At 40.2% G+C, this 19,235-nt stretch overlaps 1 protein-coding gene and 1 non-coding gene across 3 annotated transcripts in view; both read left to right on the top strand.

Annotated features, from left to right (window-relative positions):
- Window positions 1–422: 422 nt before the first annotated feature.
- MBD2 (methyl-CpG binding domain protein 2) overlaps window positions 423–19,235 on the top strand; it is a 69,667-nt gene continuing 50,854 nt past the window's right edge. For both annotated transcript variants that reach the window (XM_002757252.7, XM_035271119.3), the window contains exons 1-2: window positions 423–1,041; window positions 18,354–18,513. In XM_002757252.7, coding sequence (XP_002757298.3) covers window positions 491–1,041; window positions 18,354–18,513 — 711 coding nt within the window. In that variant the 5' untranslated portion in view covers window positions 423–490. The remainder of the gene's footprint in view (window positions 1,042–18,353; window positions 18,514–19,235) is intronic.
- On the top strand, window positions 3,252–3,380 carry LOC118147066 (small nucleolar RNA SNORA30/SNORA37 family). Its single transcript, XR_004733237.1, has one exon. It is a non-coding gene; the product is annotated as a small nucleolar RNA SNORA30/SNORA37 family (small nucleolar RNA).

The raw sequence follows: 19,235 nt of genomic DNA, 5'->3' as shown, positions 1-19,235 counted from the left end.
CTGAAGCCAGGCTCAGGAGGGCACTGGTATTCAGCGAATGGGACACTTTGCTTCATTCCTTCAATATAAGCTCCCCTGAAAGCTTTGTGCAGAGGCGGGAAAAGGGGCTATCATCCCCTTAAGTGAATAGCCGAGTTAGTGAGTATAAAATATAAGATCTATTTTGCTTGTTATTCATTAATTGGGAAGCAAACAGGTAAAATCACGTAATAGTGGGGGTTACGCCCGCCCCGTTGGGGGACCGGGCCGGAAAACAGCGGCAAGGGGCGTGGCCCCGAGGAGGCGGAGACAAGATGGCTGCCCAAAGGCTTGGAGGACCTAAGAGGCGGTGGCCGGGGCCACGCCCCGGGCAGGAGGGCCGCTCTGTGCGCGCCCGCTCTATGATGCTTGCGCGCGTCCCCCGCGCGCCGCGCTGCGGGCGGGGCGGGTCTCCGGGATTCCAAGGGCTCGGTTACGGAAGAAGCGCAGCGCCGGCTGGGGAGGGGGCTGGATGCGCGCGCACCCGGGGGGAGGCCGCTGCTGCCCGGAGCAGGAGGAGGGGGAGAGCGCGGCGGGCGGCAGCGGCGCTGGCGGCGACTCCGCCATAGAGCAGGGGGGCCAGGGCAGCGCGCTCGCCCCGTCCCCGGTGAGCGGCGTGCGCAGGGAAGGCGCTCGGGGCGGCGGCCGTGGCCGGGGGCGGTGGAAGCAGGCGGGCCGGGGCGGCGGCGTCTGTGGCCGTGGCCGGGGCCGGGGCCGTGGCCGGGGACGGGGCCGGGGCCGGGGCCGGGGCCGCGGCCGTCCCCCGAGTGGCGGCAGCGGCCTTGGCGGCGACGGCGGCGGCTGCGGCGTCGGCGTCGGCGGCAGCAGCGGTGGCGGCGGCGCCCCCCGGCGGGAGCCGGTCCCTTTCCCGTCGGGGAGCGCGGGGCCGGGGCCCAGGGGACCCCGGGCCACGGAGAGCGGGAAGAGGATGGACTGCCCGGCCCTCCCCCCCGGATGGAAGAAGGAGGAAGTGATCCGAAAATCTGGGCTCAGTGCTGGCAAGAGCGATGTCTACTACTTCAGGTACCTCCCTAGGGGCGGGGAGGGGGTGGCGGGGTCAGGCCGGGGTCAGGGGTCAAGAGCGGGCCTGGGTAGGGGATGCCAGGATGAGAGCTGCGGCCCAGGGGGCATGATGTGGCAAGGACAGGCTGGCGTGGTGGTGGAAGGTGGCTGAACCCTTGAGTGAGAGTTGACCCCAGTGGGGTGGGAGGCAGTGTCAAAGGTGGAGGCCCGCGGGAGGGCATCTTAAGTGGAAGGCGTCAGGGGAAGATGGTTTGTGAAGAAAGGGTTACCCTGGCAGGGATGGTTAATCCACTGAAGGGTTAAAAGGAGGTGTAATTCATCGAAACTATAAAACCCAGTCACTGTTGGCTCCTGTCCCAGCCTGTCCCAGATTCATCATCACAAGTGTTTAATCATGCACATGTGGAAGAATTAGCTATCTACGGTAACAAGGTTTCATTTACTTCATCCAAGAAAGTATTGTATAAAGCTGCTATTTGGAATGCCTGGTGTTTTTGGAACTTCCTTGGTGTTGCAGAGTATACTCTTTTGAAGCTGGCATACTGTACTAAGTTTTTAGACTTTTAGACCAAAATTTGCTCCCCAGGAAACATTCGTCAATGTTCTTACACCTGGGGAGGGTGTGATACTGGCATCTAGTGGGTAGAGGCCAGAGATGCTGCCACATGTTCGATAATACAAAGGAGAGCTCCCACAACAAAGACTGATCTGGCCCAAAATGTTACCTGTACTGAGGTTGAGACATCCTATTTTAAATGATTCAAGGTTTTTCACCTTAATCTTGTAATCCTGCGGACATGCTGTTCATGTCTCCCTCCCACCCCCGCAGACGGAGTCTCGCACTGTCGGCAGGACTGGAGTGCAATGGCGCGATCTCTGTTTACTGCAACCTCTGCCTCCCAGGTTCAAGCGATTCTCCTGCCTCAGCCTCCTGAATAGCTGGAATTAGAGGTGTCTGCCATCATGCCTGGCTAATTTTTTGTACTTTTAGTGGAGACGGGGTTTCACTATGTTGGCCAGACTGGTCTTGAACTCCTGACCTCGTGATCCGCCTGCCTCGGCCTCCTAAAGTGCTGAGATTACAGGCGTGAGCCACCTCACCCGGCTCCCAGGTGGGACTTTTAGAATTTTTTTTTTTTTAAATGGAGTGTCACTCTGTCACCCAGGCTGGAGTGCAATGGCGTCGTCTCGGCTCACTGCAACCTCTGCCTCCCGGGTTCAAGTGATTCTCCTGCCTCAGCCTCCCGAGTAGCTGGGACTACAGGTGTGTGCCACCACGCCTAGCTATTTTTTTGTATTTTTAGTAGAGATGGAGTTTCACTATGTTGGCCAGGCTGGTCTTGAACTCCTGACCTCGTGATTCTTCCACCTCAGCCTCCCAAAGTGCTGGAATTACAGGTGTGAACCACCTTGCCGGGCCTTCATGTCTTTAGTTTGTGTGACCCGGTAAGCTCAAGAAAGCTCAAGAAAGTGCCTATGGGTATCAATACCCGTGGACTTTGAAACAAATTTACTAAATTTTGTAATAAGCCATCCCATTGATAGAAGACAATATAAACTTGTATTCAGTGGTTTGGAAATACAGTTTGTGGACTGATTGAAGCATTTTTTCAGGGAATGTTTATGGGTATTGGAGACAATTGTCAGTCATTTAGCCATTGTAATAATGTTATGAAGGATTTCCTGTCCTCTTCAAGTAGTTCTGGGAAAATGCGTCTCTACACATACAATGCTTATGAACTAAGAATACTTTTAACTAGATTGAAAAGGTTAAAGAAATATACGTACCCATATATACATATGCACACACAGGAATGTGATCACTGCTGCTGCAGCCTTTAAATATGAACACATTCCTGATGGTTGCCATATATGGATGAGTAAGTAGTTTTAGTAAATTCACCTCAAGTAAAAAAAGAAAAGTGATGTTTCATTTTAACTTAGTTTTCCACTTGATCTAAGACCCTCATCTTGAAACCTCATATGATAAAATGGAAAACTTATTTTCAATATAGTAATGATAATCGCCTGTGGTCCCAGCTACTCAGGAGGCTGGGGTGAGAGAATTTCTTGAGTCCAGGAGTTCAGGCTGCAGTGACCTGGGTGATAGAGTGAAACCCCATCTATTTAAAGAAAAAAAAGAAAAAGTGTGATAATCTTGTTTTGTATTTCCTCATCAAATATTTGATTTAATGGCAAGAAAATTATTGTGAGCACTTTCACAGGTCCTCCCTCAGGCTGTGGGGCCAGGATTTGGTAGCTGGTGCTGAGAGAAAGCCTTTGATGGCATCCTTGCCCTGGGACTGTGCCAGTGGCAGCTGTCACTCAATGGGACATTTTCTCCTGATAAAATATTAAAAAAAAAAAAAAAAAAAGTTACTGTGGTTAAAAAAGATGAGTCCTCTCAAGTTCATTAGTTTCATTTACTGCTGTTCACAGTTGTTCATATTTTGGTATCTTTCATTACCAGCATTCTGTTTTCTTTCTAAGCAGGCAGTCTGCATAACCTTTGAACTATGTGCTGATGTCTTGTAGGCAATTATATTTGACAAGACTGTTCTGTGTCTGTGATTGAACTCCTTGAGGAATAGATGACTAGTGTGTTCTCAGTAGAGCATCTTAAACTTTGAATTTTACTCGCTGTGGCAGTTCTCCTGGGATATGGTTTGTTTGGTTTGGGAATGATGTATTTTTCAAGCTAACTTTGGCGATTGCAAAACTTTTTGTTTGTTTATTTTCCTCGTCATAGTTGGAAAAGTTATTTCAGGAAGTCAGATTGTTGCAGTGCTCATTTGGATTTGTGGCCACTTAACATTTTCTTGAATGTGTTTTAAATTTTTTGATGTTACATTTTTTAAACAGTATTTTATGTTAGAAAAACGGGTATGATCAATTTCAAACAAACTTTCTAAACAAATTCATCTTAAGGCAGTCGCAAGCCACTATAGGTAGTTACTCCCTAAAATTAAAGTCTTTTTCTGGGACATTGGAGCATGATTTGCCTTTTACTTGTTTATGTAAAATGGAAAGGACACATTGAACAGATTTGTGCCACACCTGTTTAGTTCAGGGCCAAATGGAGCATTGTCTGCTGTTTATTAACTATCTACAAAGGCTTAGTTACTTTACAGGATTGTTAACACCCAGTCTTGGTTTTCTTCTGAAAGGTTGCATTCTGAAGCAGTAACATATACTTAGCATAATATGATAATTGTGATATGATAGTTACTTTGACATCTGACTGTAGCTTTCTGTGATGAATGATAGGCAGTCACTTATTGTAAAGGAAGACAGATTATTTTTCAGCCTACAGTGTCACTGCTTTACGTATTAGTGTCCCTGTATACACTCCATCCTTTAAAAATTCCAGTAGTTCACAGAACACCCACTATCTGCTAGTAGGTGGGTTAAGAGTTAATTTTCCCGTTGGTAATGTGAACACCTGCACCCAGTTGTTCACACAGATTCTAATAATGCTAACCCCTGAATTAGCCTGCCCCTGGGGAGATTAATTTAAACAAATCTGTGTCTGTTAATGTAGGGTGTGGCAGACACTTACTAATTGGACTGAAATTAAGCTCATCGAGAAAGCCTCAAATTTTGGTAGTTTTTTGGCTGCTTTTTTGAAACTGCCAAGTTCTAATAGGAAGAAGGCGTGCCCTTAGTTGCCAGTTAAGCAATAGAATTATGCCTTCTGTCAGGATTACTGATAGTGTTGTGGCAGTTCATATGCTATCCAATGTGTTTGTTTAAAAGGGTGTGGCTTGATTATATCCATTGATATATTTTCTGAAAAAGTTTGTTCCATCATTTGAACCCATTATTTGAACAATAATTTTCTAACTTGTCTACTTGACTCCTGTCATTTCTAGTTTCTTGCATAACATTTGCTGATTGATATTTTTGAAATATTTTCTTCTTCACAGGGTCTTCTTTTAGTTTCCCTCTCTTGCCCTTTTAAAAAATCAAGTATAAATTTGTTCAATTCTAGTCTCCCTTCCTTCCTCCCTCCCTCCTTCCTTCCTTCCTTCCTTTTTCCTCTCTAAAAAAATTCTTTTTACTTTAATATATATTTATATAGACAGTGTCTCACTGTGTTGCACAGGCTGGTCTTGAACTCCCGGGCTTAAGCAATCTTCCCACCTTAACCTCCCAGAGTGTTGGGATTACAGGCATGAGCCACCGTGCCCACTAGAGTTCTAGATTCTTGGTTATAACTGGGGTTAAAGAACTTGGTAATGGTAAACTATAACAGCTGCTGCCATAATATATCATCTGATTGGATATTGGAAACATGTTTTTGACACTTCTGAAAAAAGAAAAAGGTATACTGGGACCAGAGAATTAAAATAATCAAAGGGAGAGATGCATGATGAGAGACTAAAAAGATTTTACTGGCTGAGTGTGGTGGGTCATGCCAGAAATTCCAGCACTTTGGAAGGCTCAGGCAGGTGGATTGCCTGAACCCAGGAGTTTAAGACCAGCCTGGGCAACATGGGGAAATCCCATCTTTACAAAAAATAAAAAAGAAATTAGCTGGGCATGGTGACACACGCCTGTAATCCCAGCTATTCCAGGAGGCTGAGAGGGGAAGACAACCTGAGGACAACGAAATTCCAGGAAGATCGAGGGTTTGTCAATTGGTATTACAACTGACATTTTGTAAAACAAGCCTTAAAATGACTTCTTAATTTTTGCTTTATTTCTGTTACCTGTGGTGGTGTATTGGGATAAAATTGGTTGAGATATTTTATTAATAAAGCTACACATTTTCTAGTTTCTTTCATCACCTATGTGAAGGTACTGCAGAAAGCCCTTTTTCTGGGATTTTGAATATTAGCGATACAGTGAAAATGGTAAATAGGAGGCTCATAGTACATAGACACAAGTGAGAAATCAGCGTTTGAATTTCATTGACTGTAATATAGGCTATAGTAGTGTAGGGTCTTCTGTGCCTTAATTCTATGTGTATTTGTGTTAAACAGCTCTCAAAATTTTGGCAGCTATCAGCATTATTTTGCTAAATGCTTTACATGAATTATCATATTGGATTCTTATAACTGTATGAGACATAGGTACAGTTATCTCCATTTTACAGATGGGGAGTTGGCAGAGGGAAATAGCGTGCTTGGGGTTGTACAACTAGTAAGTGCAAAGTTACAGTCCTGAAGCAGGTGGTTTAACCGCAGAACTAACCACCGTGCTCTGTTGCATGACATAGAGATTCCTACTTGTATTCTCAAATATTGCAACACCTCATGTCTAATCTACTTTATTGGGCTTAGTGTGCCATTAAAATAATGTGATTATTTACTATTGCATTTGTATCCTGAAGGTGTCAAAGGGTAAATTCTAAATCCTATCTGGTAGTGAAGCTATTGTACCAAAGAATGACCCTCCAGCTTTATATAATCCTGGAGGGGAAAGAAATATAATAAATCTACATAATTAAAGCAGTATTGTTCTGATTAATAAAAGTGATCAATTTGTTAAAAAAAATTCTCTCTTTGATAAATGTTCAACCTAAGATTAACCCTGTTATTTCTCAGATATTGAGGCTTGAAATACAGTTGAATAATACCCTAAAGATCAGTTTAAAAAATCTCTAGTTGGAGAAAGAAATCCAATATTTCTTAAGAGCTTCTTGCATATTTCAAAGTTTGGGCTTGCTTTTAGTCTTTTCTCTTGATGTTTCGTGATTGACGCCTGCATCCAGAAATGGAAGACATAGGTGTGGTGGAGATTGTGCTCTGATACATCTTCCTTAGCTGTACCATCACGTATTTTTGTGAGATGCTAGAGGAATTTTTGTTAGGGTGCAGCATTGTCATCTGTCCTACATTTGATTTTTAGAAGCTGACATGCAAAGTCTCACCTGCCGCAACACCCACAATTACCTATTAGAGTAAATAGTATGTATTAGAGAAAATACATAGCTCAAAGGAACTGATGCATATACATTCTAAAAATAATCAACAGAAATTGGTAGGTTTTTTTTCACATTGCTTTTAAAATTTTAATAATGAGATAGTTTTTTTCATAATTTAGTTTTAATGGAATTTTAAAGGAAGTGATGCTTTTTTGAATTTGTTTTTTAGATCCTATAATGGGGCCTATAGAAATTCATAACTTTTACTCATATTTAAAATCTTCTCAAGACTTGCATGATGAATTAGAAATAAATTATTAACTCTTCATGGATTTAGTGTTTGGCTTGGAATGTTAATATGTCTAATAGCTGTTATGTATTGATCTTTCATTGTTCTTTGCCATTTCCAGTAAGAAATGATTAGGAAAATGTTGTAAAATGATGTTTTACTTACTTTTATCAGAACTTCTAAAAACTAAAACTTCCCAAGGAAGGAGAATATAAATATGGAATACAATGAAGTTTGTATAATACCTGCAGATTTCATGATTTCATCCTGTATTCTTTCTCAGTATAATACAAATTCAAACTCATTTGTTTGGGATCTTGATGTATATAAGCTCTATGTGAATATCAGTAATAAAATTTAAAATTATATTTTGAAATTGAACACTTAGCATTTTTCAGGAATAATCGAGTGTTTTACAGATGTGAGGAAGAAGAACTTATCCCCTTTTATTTTATTTTATTTTTGAGATGGAGTTTTGCTCTTTTTGCCCAGGCTGGAGTGCAGTGGCATGATCTTGGCTCACTGCAACCTCTGCCTCCCAGGTTCAAGTGATTCTCCAGTCTCCCCAGTAGCTGGGATTACCGGCACATGCCACCATGCCTGGCTAATTCTGTATTTTTAATAAAGATGGGATTTCACCATGCTGGCCAGGCTGGTCTCAAACTCCTCACTCAGGTGATCCGCCTGTCTTGTCCTCCCAAAATGCTGAGCATTACAGGTGTGAGCCACCACGCCTGGCCCATCATCCCCTTTTCAAGATTTTTTTTTGAATGTTGTATCTTGTTACTCTTTTCTTTTGTTATTTTTACACTGGAAGAATGCATATATAAGCAAGGATGAATGCCCTTAAAATTCTTTTTAACAGGCATTCATCACTTTTAAAAAGCCTTTCCTAGAGTCCCCTAGCAGAAATGGGAAACTCCTATGGCATTTGAGTATAATTCTGTTAACTCTTACCACATTTGCTTTAAGAAATAGTTGGTAAGTCTTTGTTGCACATGAGATTCTGAACCTCCTCAAGGTCAGGAGCTGCGTCTAATTCATTTTTGAATCTTCAGTATCCAGCACAGTCCCTGGTATCACATGGAACATTTTAAATAAATCCTTGCTAATTGAAGCAAATAGTAAATTTCTCTATTAATTCAAAAACCTGTGGTTAATGCTGGCTGTAGCAGTAGGCTTGACTGCCCTTGTAGGGGCTGTTTTGTGTCCCCTACAATTACCAGCATCCTACCTTGCACTAAATCAGGTATAAAAATATTGAATAGCTGAGTAAATGTAATTTTTTTCCTCAGACTTGTGTATATGTAGTGTTGATATATATATATAAAACCTCTAGGCTTTTAGATCAATGATTTATAGGACTTTTGATTTCATTTTTAATATTAAATAATTTTATATTTGCCTGAAAAACATCTATCTTCAGAAATTGCTCTTGTATCATCTTGGGAGGCTGTGTGTCTACCTAATTTTAACTAATTTATTTTTTTATTTGGCTACAAGTGTGAAGTGTTTATTATAGTATCTTGAAACTAGAGTGATCTGTATTAAAAAAGAAGAAAAATGAAGTAAAAGTAGACATATAAAAGACATGTTGCAACTTTTTAGCACCAGATTCCTGAGTCATAAACTTACCCTTCAAGTTACCATGACAGTTTCTAAGTGCTTTCTCTACCCTTGCAGACTTATTCGAAGACCAGTAAGGTTGCGCACAGAACACACTTTGGTTGTCCTGGTTTAGAATAAAGAATGAGGACTTCTCAGTTGAAAGATTGGGGCTTATATCTTGCTTTACTGTGTTGATCTTGGATGGATAAGTTTTTGTAAGCCTTTGTTTCCTCAACTGTAAATCTAGTGTAAGAATTCTACCTTGTGGAATTGTTTTGGAATTAAATGTGTTTACCGTGTGTGATGGTTAGTAGCTCAGTAACATGTTAGCTCCTTTCTTTTCATTTAATTAGTTAGCCAATAGAAATAGAAGCACATGCTTGGTAATTATGTGAAGGTTTACTGTATTTTGTCTATTTTAAAATATGATTAGGGCAGACCTTAGATTATAAAGGTTTCTCAAAGTTTTAAAAACATATTATACATAGGTCAGGTATGGTGCACATACCTGAAATCACAGCACTTTGGGAGGCTGAAGCAGGTTGAGGATTGCTTGAGGCAAGAATTTGAGACCAGCCTGGCTAACATACTGAGACTCTTGACTCTACAAAAAATTTTTTAATATTATCTGGGCATGTTAGCCTGAGCGTGTACTCCTAGCTACTCTGGAGGCCGAGGAGTTGCTCCACTGCAGTCCAGCCTGGCCGACAGAGTGAGACCCTGTGTCTAAACATACACACACACTCACATACTTACATCCTCTCTCTCTCTCTCTCTCTCTCTCTCTCTCTCTCTCTCTTTCTCTTTCTCACATGGGTTATAAAAGTAACCCATGCTCAGTCAGAAAGTTGGGAAAATATAGAAGAGTATAGTGAAGTAATGACAGTCATTATTATAGTCTAAAAGAGAACTGTTTTATCAGGCAATGTTGGTTGTTAAAAAAAAGAGAGAGAGAACCACTGTTAATTTTGACATAGTAGCTTTCAGTCTGGCTTTGGGGCATATTTGTCTAAGTATATATTAACGTGTGTGTATATATATTTGTAAGATATATATGTGGGGTTATATATATGTATACATACACAGATACCTACATACACACACTTTTAATTATGGAAAAGTTCAAACATATGCAAAAATAGATGGAAAAATATAATGAATCCCTGTATAGTCATCATCCAGTTTCAACAGTTACCAGCTCTTGGCCAGTCTTGTTTTATCTATATTCACCCCTTCCCCCTAGTTATATTTTGAAATAATTCCCAAACATACTTAATATCTGACAGTTTCGTAGCAGCGTCCAGTCCCCAATTCAACCAAAGTAACCAGTATTTTTCTTTTTTCCTTTCTTAGAAAACAAATGCCTTAAGGATGAGATTAGGTAGAATTCAACATATATTCATTTTTCACATTTTAGTGGCATACCCTTGTTTTTAATTTTTTTTTTTTTAAACAAAATGATACAGAGCTCTAGTCCCCAACCTTTTTGGCACCAGGGTGCAGTTTTGTGGAAGACGGTTTTTCCACAGTTTGGGGTGGGGGCAGGGGAGAATGGTTTTAGAATGAATCTGATCCACCTCTGATCATCAGGCATTAGTTTAGATTCTCATAAGGAGCACACAACCTAGGTCCCTTGCATGTGCAGTTCACAGTAGGGTTCATGCTCCTATGAGAATCTAAAGCTGCTGCTGATCTGACAGGAGGAAGAGCTTGGGCCATAATGCTCATCTCCTGTTGTGCCACCTGGTTCCTATCAGGCTATAGTTAGTGGCCAGGGCTTGGGCATCCCTGACAGAGAGATGATATTAGCTACAGTAATTTAGTGTGATACATTTTTTTTCTTATTCATACTTTGAAAATAATTCTCCACCCTGCCTCCCTTCCCCACTGCCAAGAAATTTTTTTTTTTTTTTTTGAGGCAGGGTCTTGCTCTGTTCCCCAGGCTGGAGTACAATGATGTGATCATGGCTCACTGTAGCCTCCACCTCCCAGGCTCAAGCAGTCCTCTCACCTCAGCCTTCTGAGTAGCTAGGACTATAGGCATGTGCCACCGTGCTCAGCTAAATTTTGTGTTTTTTGTAGAGACTGAGTTTCACCTTTGTGCCCAGGCTGGTCTTGAACTCCTGGCTTAAGTGACCACCTGCCTCAGCCTCCCAAAGTACTGGGATTACAGCAGTGAGCCACTGTGCATGGCCAGCAAATTCTTTAATGCTCAAATTTACTTGCCCAGAGTCTTGATATATTTTTTTAAATCTTTCCTATTTTCAGGGGATATCTTCAGCTAGCATACTTAATGTTTAAACAAAATATTGAAATTTTCTTACATACACACAAAAGTAGTGGGAACTCCCCAGCTTAAACAATTTGCCAACACATGGTCAATCTTATTTCATTTCTATCTCAATTTTCTACTCCTGACCCAACCTTCATTATTTGAAGCAAATCTGACATCACCTAAGTTCATTCATAAATAAGTATTCACTATGCTATTTGCAAAGATTTAACTTGTGAAAATTTTCTGCCAATGCAGAACTAAATATTTCAAAGCTAGAATAAGGCCAACAGGCAGTTCATGATTATTTGCCTATCATAGGCAATAATTACTATGTGGGTCAGAGGAAGGAAAATTCCTATTACTGGCTTCTGTGAAGGCTTTTTGGAAGAGGTAGTAAATAAGGTGGACTGGTATTTCTGGGCTCTTGGAGACTGGGGCTCATGCATTATGCACTGAGTAAAAGATGTGGTTCTTGCAAAGAACTGTAGAAGCCATTTGGCCTACTCAGAGTGACTAAACCAATATGGCTGGAGCAATGGTCACTAGGTAAGAGGAGTGGAAAGTAGGGTTGAAAGGTTAAGAGCAGGCCATATGAAAAAGGATCTAAAACACAGGCCTAAGATGTTTGGCTGTCTTTTTTGCTAATGGGGTAAAAGTTCACTGAAGACTGTTAAGCCAGAGCTGTGGTCAAAATGTTTTAGGAAGGGCTATGTGAATAGTGTAGACTGCAAAGAGACTAGCAAGGAGAAAATCAGTTAGGTTATCATGGTGATTTAGACCTAAGGTGATGGGAGACTTGATTAGGGCAGTGGCAATGGAAAGGAAAGCTGAGTTTAAAGGTGATCACTTAGGAAGTGATCAGACATGGAAGATATGATAAGAGTAGATAAAATCTATCAGGGACAAGCTGTAGAGAAGGGATGAGGATGGTGCCTTGTAGGACTACAAGGCCTATTTAAAGATTAAGGGGAGAGGAGTTAGGTAGATCTCTCTCTCTCTCTCTCTCTCTCTTTCTAGTAGCAGTGATATACATTCTTTTAATTTGGTGTGTTTCTGATTGTTTTGTATCTAAGTGCAAAAACGATAATTCTGATTTCATGTTTTTAGTCTCAGCTGAAATTTTGAAGAAAATTGTTAGGGAAATGTTTCTTTGAATACTTAATCTTGTAAGAAGTAAGCATTAACTTTTAAAGAGATTTTAAAAAAATAGAAAGTTGGCAGGGTGCAGTGGCTCATGTCCGTAATCCCAGCACTTTGGGAGGGAGGCTGAGGCGGGTGGATCACGAGGTCAAGAAATTGAGACCAACCTGGTCAACATGGTGAAACCCTGTTTCTACTAAAAATACAAAACTTAGCTGGGCGTGTGCATGTGTCTCAGGTGGCCGAGACAGGAGAATCGCTTGAACCTGGGAGGCAGAGGTTGCAGTGAACTGAGATCATACCACTGCACTCCAGCCTGGCAACAGAGTGAGACTCTGTCTCAAAAAAAATAAAAATAAAAATAAATTAAAAGTTGATGTTTCTTTAGTCTCAACATTTCCAGTGCTGTAGCTTACAGAATTTTTGGTGTAGAGATTTTTATGATTCCCCTCAAAGTATTTCCTGATACTGATGGGAAATGATATGCCTCTGAACATGCTGTTTAGCTGTCTAGCTGGCCATCTGCCATCTGTGATACACCTTGTCAATCACAGGCCATTTCATCTTATTCCACCCTGGTGACTGCTGCCCCACAGTTCTTCATGTTAGAAATTGGTTTGAAAATAGAATTGTGTTTATTTAGAGTCCTGTTCTTCTCATAATGGTTTGACTGAACATCATGGTTATCCATGTTACAAAGAAACAAGCAAAAGTATCTTCTGCTATATCAGAGTGGTGGTTTCAGAGTACAGTTTCACATGCAAGCAGCAGGTCTCCTGCAGATATAATTTTATGTCATAGACTGTCAGGGCATATTATAGTTGTCTAGCTCAGGTAATGGTAATTAAAAGTAAGTTCACAGTGCCACAAAATGTGAATACTATTAAATTAAAGTGAACGTAATTTGAGTATTTCTGGTTTCAATTACTTTTTCTTTTTTTAAGATTTGAAAGTCAGCTGCCTTATAAAATTTCCTTCTTTTTGATAATAGACACTTCTTCTTTTTTTTTTTTACGATGGAGTCTTACTCTGTTGCCTGGCTGATTGGAGTGCAGTGGGGTGATCTTGGCTCCCTGCAACCTCCCTCTTGCTCCCAGGTTCAAGCGATTCTCCTGCCTCAGCTTCCTGAATAGCTGGGACTACAGGTGCACACCACCACACCTGGCTAAGTTTTGTATTTTTAGTAGAGACGGGATTTCACCACGTTGGTCAGGCTGGTCTCAAACTCCTGACTTTGTGATTCACCTGCCTCGGCCTCCCGAAGTGCTGGGATTACAGGAGTGAGCCGATAATAGAAACTTCTAATAGAAACATTAAAATTGCTAAGATGAAGTTAGGCTTAAAAATTGCTTTAAATAGTTTAATTGAAATGAAAGGAGGTCAAGACATAGTTTAAGTGATGAAATGTTCTTTTTTGTTGTTATTTTAATTTTTTTTTTTTTGTTTTGAGACAGAGTTTCGCTCTTGTTACTCAGGCTGGAGTGCAATGGCGCGATCTCGGCTCACCGTAACCTCCGCCTCCTGGGTTCAGGCAATTCTCCTGCCTCAGCCTCCTGAGTAGCTGGGATTACAGGCACGCACCACCATGCCCAGCTAATTTTTGTATTTTTAGTAGAGACGGGGTTTCACCATGTTGACCAGGATGGTCTTGATCTCTTGACCTCGTGATCCACCTGCCTCGGCCTCCCAAAGTGCTGGGATTACAGGAGTGAGCCACCGTGTTATTTTAATTTTTAAGTGACGAAATGTTCTTACCTGAACTGGAAAAATACAATTCATGTTTTTGATTTTCATTTAATTAGTATGTTTCTTCAGGGACTTTTTCAGAGTTTATTTAAATAGTGGGTAGAAGAAGTTAAAGGTGTGATCACAGTGGGTTCAGGAATGTGTATCTAGCGGGGCAGTTGATAGGGAATTTTTTTTTGTGGTTGAAAGTGAAATAGTATTTTATTACTGGGATTAGAAGTAATCATTTTGGGCAGAGAAAACTGAAATGACTAATAACCTTCACCGTAGTCTTCTAAAGTTTAAACAGGTTTTTGAACTTCTGTAAGTTTTGAATTGATGCTTTTAAAATAAAAGCTTAGTCACTTTAAGTCTTCGTGTTTCTGAGACCAGGACCTACAGCAGACATGATTGAGGGTAGACAGGGGATTAAACTTAATCAGTTTGGGTAAGAACTAGAACTTAGGTGACAGTCTTTGTGTTAATCTAGCATTTATTCCCCAGTTCGCCTCTCCTAGGGTCTGTACAGATGGTCTGTATCTCATGGGCAGAATTCCTACTTAACCATTCCCTTGGGCCTTGCCCTCCTCCATGTTTGCTTTCATCTCCTGAAGAGTAGGGTCTCTGGCCTAAAATCCCCTGGGACAGCCAGGTTGATTTTCCTTAAAGCACCATATACAAACTTGAACAGGTACGGAAAAGAAAATGGCTTGTACTACTGTTTTCTGAAGGCAGCAGTATGTAGAATAAATGCTTGTAGCTTTCCAATACAGATGTTTCATAGAATTCCATCTGTAAGACAGGAAGTGGTGATTCATTATGAATAAGAATTTACTGGTTACTAGTGAATATTCTAACTTTCTTTTGCATTTGCTAATAGTTAAAACTTCTACCTTTCTTCCTTCATTGCTAATTTAGTTTATTAGTAGAGGATGTCTGACCTTTTTGTTTATAATAAATACCTTCCATCTCATTTTTAAAATCAATAAATAATATGAAGCCCTATTAAACTAATAAACTGCTAATCTAGATGATAAATGTAAGCAATCATATTTCATGAGTGTAGCCTTTTTTTGAAACGGAGTTTCACTCTTGTCCATGCTGGAGTGCAGTGGTGCGAGCTCGGCTCATGGCAACCTCCACCTCCCGAATTCAAGTGATTCTCTTGCCCCAACCTCCCAAGTAGGTGGGATTACAGGCTTTCGCCACCATGCCTGGTTAATTTTTTGTGTTTTTAGTAGACATGAGGTTTCACTATGTTAGCCATGAGAGTATGGCCTTTTAATTGACTTCTTAGGTATTTAAATTATCTTGATTTGGGGGAGAGGTATCTAAAATGAACTGATCTCGAATGAGTTTTGTTCCGCAGAGGAACATTGTAGTGAGGCTCTGTTATGTTTTCAGCTGCAGTGGATAACTGACATTTCAGCTGTTAGATAAGGAACTACTTATTGCAGGTTTAATTTGTGAAGTTTGTCAATTGATTCCCTCATAAGTAGCTTCCTATTTGTCTCTAAGCCATCTACCTTAGTAGTGCTTATGTTTTTGGTAACAGTTACTGCCTGAATATTTCATCTTCTGGAAAATGAGTCTGTTGAAATAAGGTATCTATTCTTGAGCTCAGTTTTTTGTTTTTTGTTTGTTTGCACTAAAGAGATCTATTTGAGGGATAGCTGACTGAGAACTCTCATTTTATTTTGTGGAGAGATTTTGTTTTTCATTTTTTGAGGTATGTTGACTAGTTTACCAGAATCTTGTTTATGAATAACTTGAGTATCTGATAATAAGGACTATATGGCTATTGCAGCTTTTTATAAGTGACATAACAGCAGAGTAATCTTGACTAATTTTTCATATCAATTTAGGTCATTAGTAATACTTTATTTCTTATGTAGTAAAATAGCATAATCGTGAAAATGTTTTCTAGCTTAGTTTTAAAAAATCTATGTAATATAACTAAATAAGCAATAGTATTTATCCCATTGTATCTGCAAATGAAAGCCACCTCCTAGTATTGAACTGATAAGGTTTTTTGCTCTCAGAAAGCTACCTCATTTAGTGCTATCCTATAATGGTATTTGAAGTTTAAGAGTGGCATTGTTGTTTGACTCAGCGAGGAATTATATAGAAATTATTGTAATGAAATAGAATTTCGACGGGTAGTAGATTATTTCTAACTTGAATTGGAGAATCCTAGAAGGCTTCCTAGTGGAGATGGAGGACATTGTAGCCGGGCTTGGGGGATTTAATAGCCTTTTGACAGGCAGGATGTTGCTGTATTCATCTTACCATCTGGAAAGACATGACTGGAATAGTCAAAGCTATATGGCATATTTGGTGCTGTAGAGTTTGGAATGTATGCTACCAAGGCTGGTGGTGAAAGAGTCTGGAAAAAGATAGATAACAGATGTAAAGCTTTCGATGGCTTATTAAGGAGGTGAAGCTTTTTTGTCAGCATTGAGGAGTCTGAACATTTAGAACTTGATGCCGGATGTGTGGCTGAGACATGGGAGCGCTGAAGGATCATAATGTAGCCTTCTAGCTTGGAGAATGAAGTACCAAGTGGACACAGTGCCGTTGACAAGGTGCGGAGTATAGAAGATCAGGTTTTGGGGTGGAACTGTGTGACGGGCAGGGGTGATTCAAGTTTCGGACAATATTGCAAGTGACTTGCTATTTTATTTTGTGACACTTAGTATTCTGGAAATCTACGTTAGAGTTGGAGCTGATCTTTGCTTGTGTAGGATCCTGCACTTTTTCCTCTGGTATGTTCTTGTCTACTTTGTTCTTGTTCCTGGTTGTTATCTTCATCTGCCTGCTGAACTCTATACCTTGAATTGTGTTTCAGGAAGATTTAAGTCTTGTGGTTTTGCCAATGTTGGTAGGATATTCAGTTGTCTTGAAGTCTGTTGGGGCAGAATACCAAAGAGTTTGTGACAAGTCAGGGGTGTATTGGTTTGGATTTGACTCAGAGAGAAGTTTTCTTGTTCCAGGAGCGTATTTATTGCTTGGTTTCTCAGCCTTTTTCCTTTTGTCTTCTTAAGAGTTTTTTTTTTTTTTTTTTTTTTATTGTGGTCACTTGGTGCAAGGGTAAGTTCTAAATGTGACATGTTGGCTTCTTTGAGAAGGATTCTAGAATTCTCACAGTTTTCTTGTGACACATCACACTGACTTTGTTCTAGCACAATTATTTGGTTCAGAAAATTTATTAGGTAAGACTTTGGGGCATTCTTCTTATAAAAATTTCTTACAGATTAATGCCACAGAGGCAACGTTTTTTTAGGGAAGACTAGTCCTCTGTATAATTCTGGTACTTTGTAATTTTCCAGCTTTGGCAGTGTTACTTCCAAAGAAGTAAATTATTCTTCATATGCTTCCCTAAGGGAGGAGTTTGGCTGACAAAACTCATGCCAGCATTGTACAAGCACGTTCATAAATGTTTGCTCTAGTTTTCTCGTTTCAGTAGTATTAGAGAGCATTTAGATATTGTCAATATTTAAGAATTTTTTTTATTATGAGTGTTATGAGTCTGAATTGGTAGCTCAATTATTGTATGGATTCCGCACATTTGTGTGTGTGTGTGTGTGTGTGTGTGTGTGTGTGTGTTTTAAACAAGGATTGCTGACTTTAGAAGAATTTGTTCTCAAGTTTTTTTCTGATTATTGCTAGCATTTTTGTATATGTAATACTTGCAGGGAAATAAAAGCATTTCAGAATCAATTTGGAAAGGAAGTTTGTGAGATTGAAGACATTTTTAGTGTACCTGTTACACTGTGCATGCAGTTTGGAGTTAGGTTCTGTTAGTAGTTGCTGAGTGACCAGTGGGATAGACTGTGGCAGCATGTTATGTGTTTCAGATACCTAGGAAAGTGTTGTATTAGGTGACATGTGATCTCTTCTTACATGGAAGTTATGGAGTTCCTTTAAAACTTTAATTTTCTTTTTTGAGACAGTTTCGCTCTTGTTGCCCAGGCTTGAGTGCTACAGTGGTGTGATCTTGGCTCACTGAAACCTCCACCTCCCAGGTACAGGCAGTTTTCCTGCTTCAACCTCTGGAGTAGCTGAGATTACAGGTGCCCACCACCATGCCCGGCTAATTTTTGAGATACATATATATATATATATATTGTTTTTTTTTTTTTAGGAGAGATGGGGTTTCACCATGTTGGCCAGACTGGTTCTGAACACCTGAGCTCAGGTGATCCACCCACCTCGGCCTCCCAAAGTGCTGGCATTACAGGCATGAGCCACTGCACCTAGCAAAACTTTAACATTTCTTTAAAAAATATGTAAAATTAGCATGGGGTAGCAATTGAGGGTAGAGGAATGCGTGAAGAAAAGGTTTATGTAGAGACCTAGAGTAAATGTTGTTGCCTTTTGTTCAATTAACCTTATTTTTCTTTTAGTCCAAGTGGTAAGAAGTTCAGAAGCAAGCCTCAGTTGGCAAGGTACCTGGGAAATACTGTTGATCTCAGCAGTTTTGACTTCAGAACTGGAAAGATGATGCCTAGTAAATTACAGAAGAACAAACAGAGACTACGAAACGATCCTCTCAATCAAAATAAGGTTGGTTAATTTACCTGTCCCATGTATATGCTACTTTAAAAGCTCTCCAAAAAAGTGTCTCACATTGTAATTAAGTCATTAGAAATTTGGTTGTCCAAATGTCCCATGCATGTCCTCACACCTCTCTCACCCTGCCCTGGCAAGAGAGAGCATAACTAAATTGTGCACAGTAGAAAAAAGCATTTCAGTATCTCTCTAGGCCAGTGTACATCACACTTACTGACCCAGTGGGGCTATTTACAAAATGTTCCTTTGGTGTTAATTGTCTTCCTCTTTTTTTTCCCCTCACATAGTTCCTGTTCTCCAACAAATAGCAAAATTTTAATGTGGCAGGTATCCTCACCTCATAGTTTATTGATTTTCAGATTCAGGTCTTGAGAAAGAGCAATTTTTTTTTGACCTTTGATGATGTTGAGGATAATGACTTTTAGGAATAATATTCTCACTCTAATACTATGTTTGGATATTTTTTTATTAGCTCTTAATTTTATCGAGCTGTTTGGTTGATAGTTTATTGTATAGCAGTTTAAGCAAATGTCATTTGAATTATGATATGGATTGAGCATTCCAAATCTGAAAAATATCTGAAATCTGAAACTTCCAGTCCTAGGCATTTCAAATAAGAGATACTTAAGCCTGTACTAATTTAATTGTATTAAAAGGACCTAGTATCTTTACAAAAAAGCTGCTTTTTCCCTGAGGACAACTAAACATATATGACT

The sequence above is a fragment of the Callithrix jacchus genome, chromosome 13, assembly GCF_049354715.1.
Source record: "Callithrix jacchus isolate 240 chromosome 13, calJac240_pri, whole genome shotgun sequence".
NCBI lineage: Eukaryota > Metazoa > Chordata > Mammalia > Primates > Cebidae > Callithrix > Callithrix jacchus.
The sequence above is the reverse complement of the archived record's forward strand: the minus strand, read 5'-3'. Positions and strand labels throughout refer to the sequence as shown.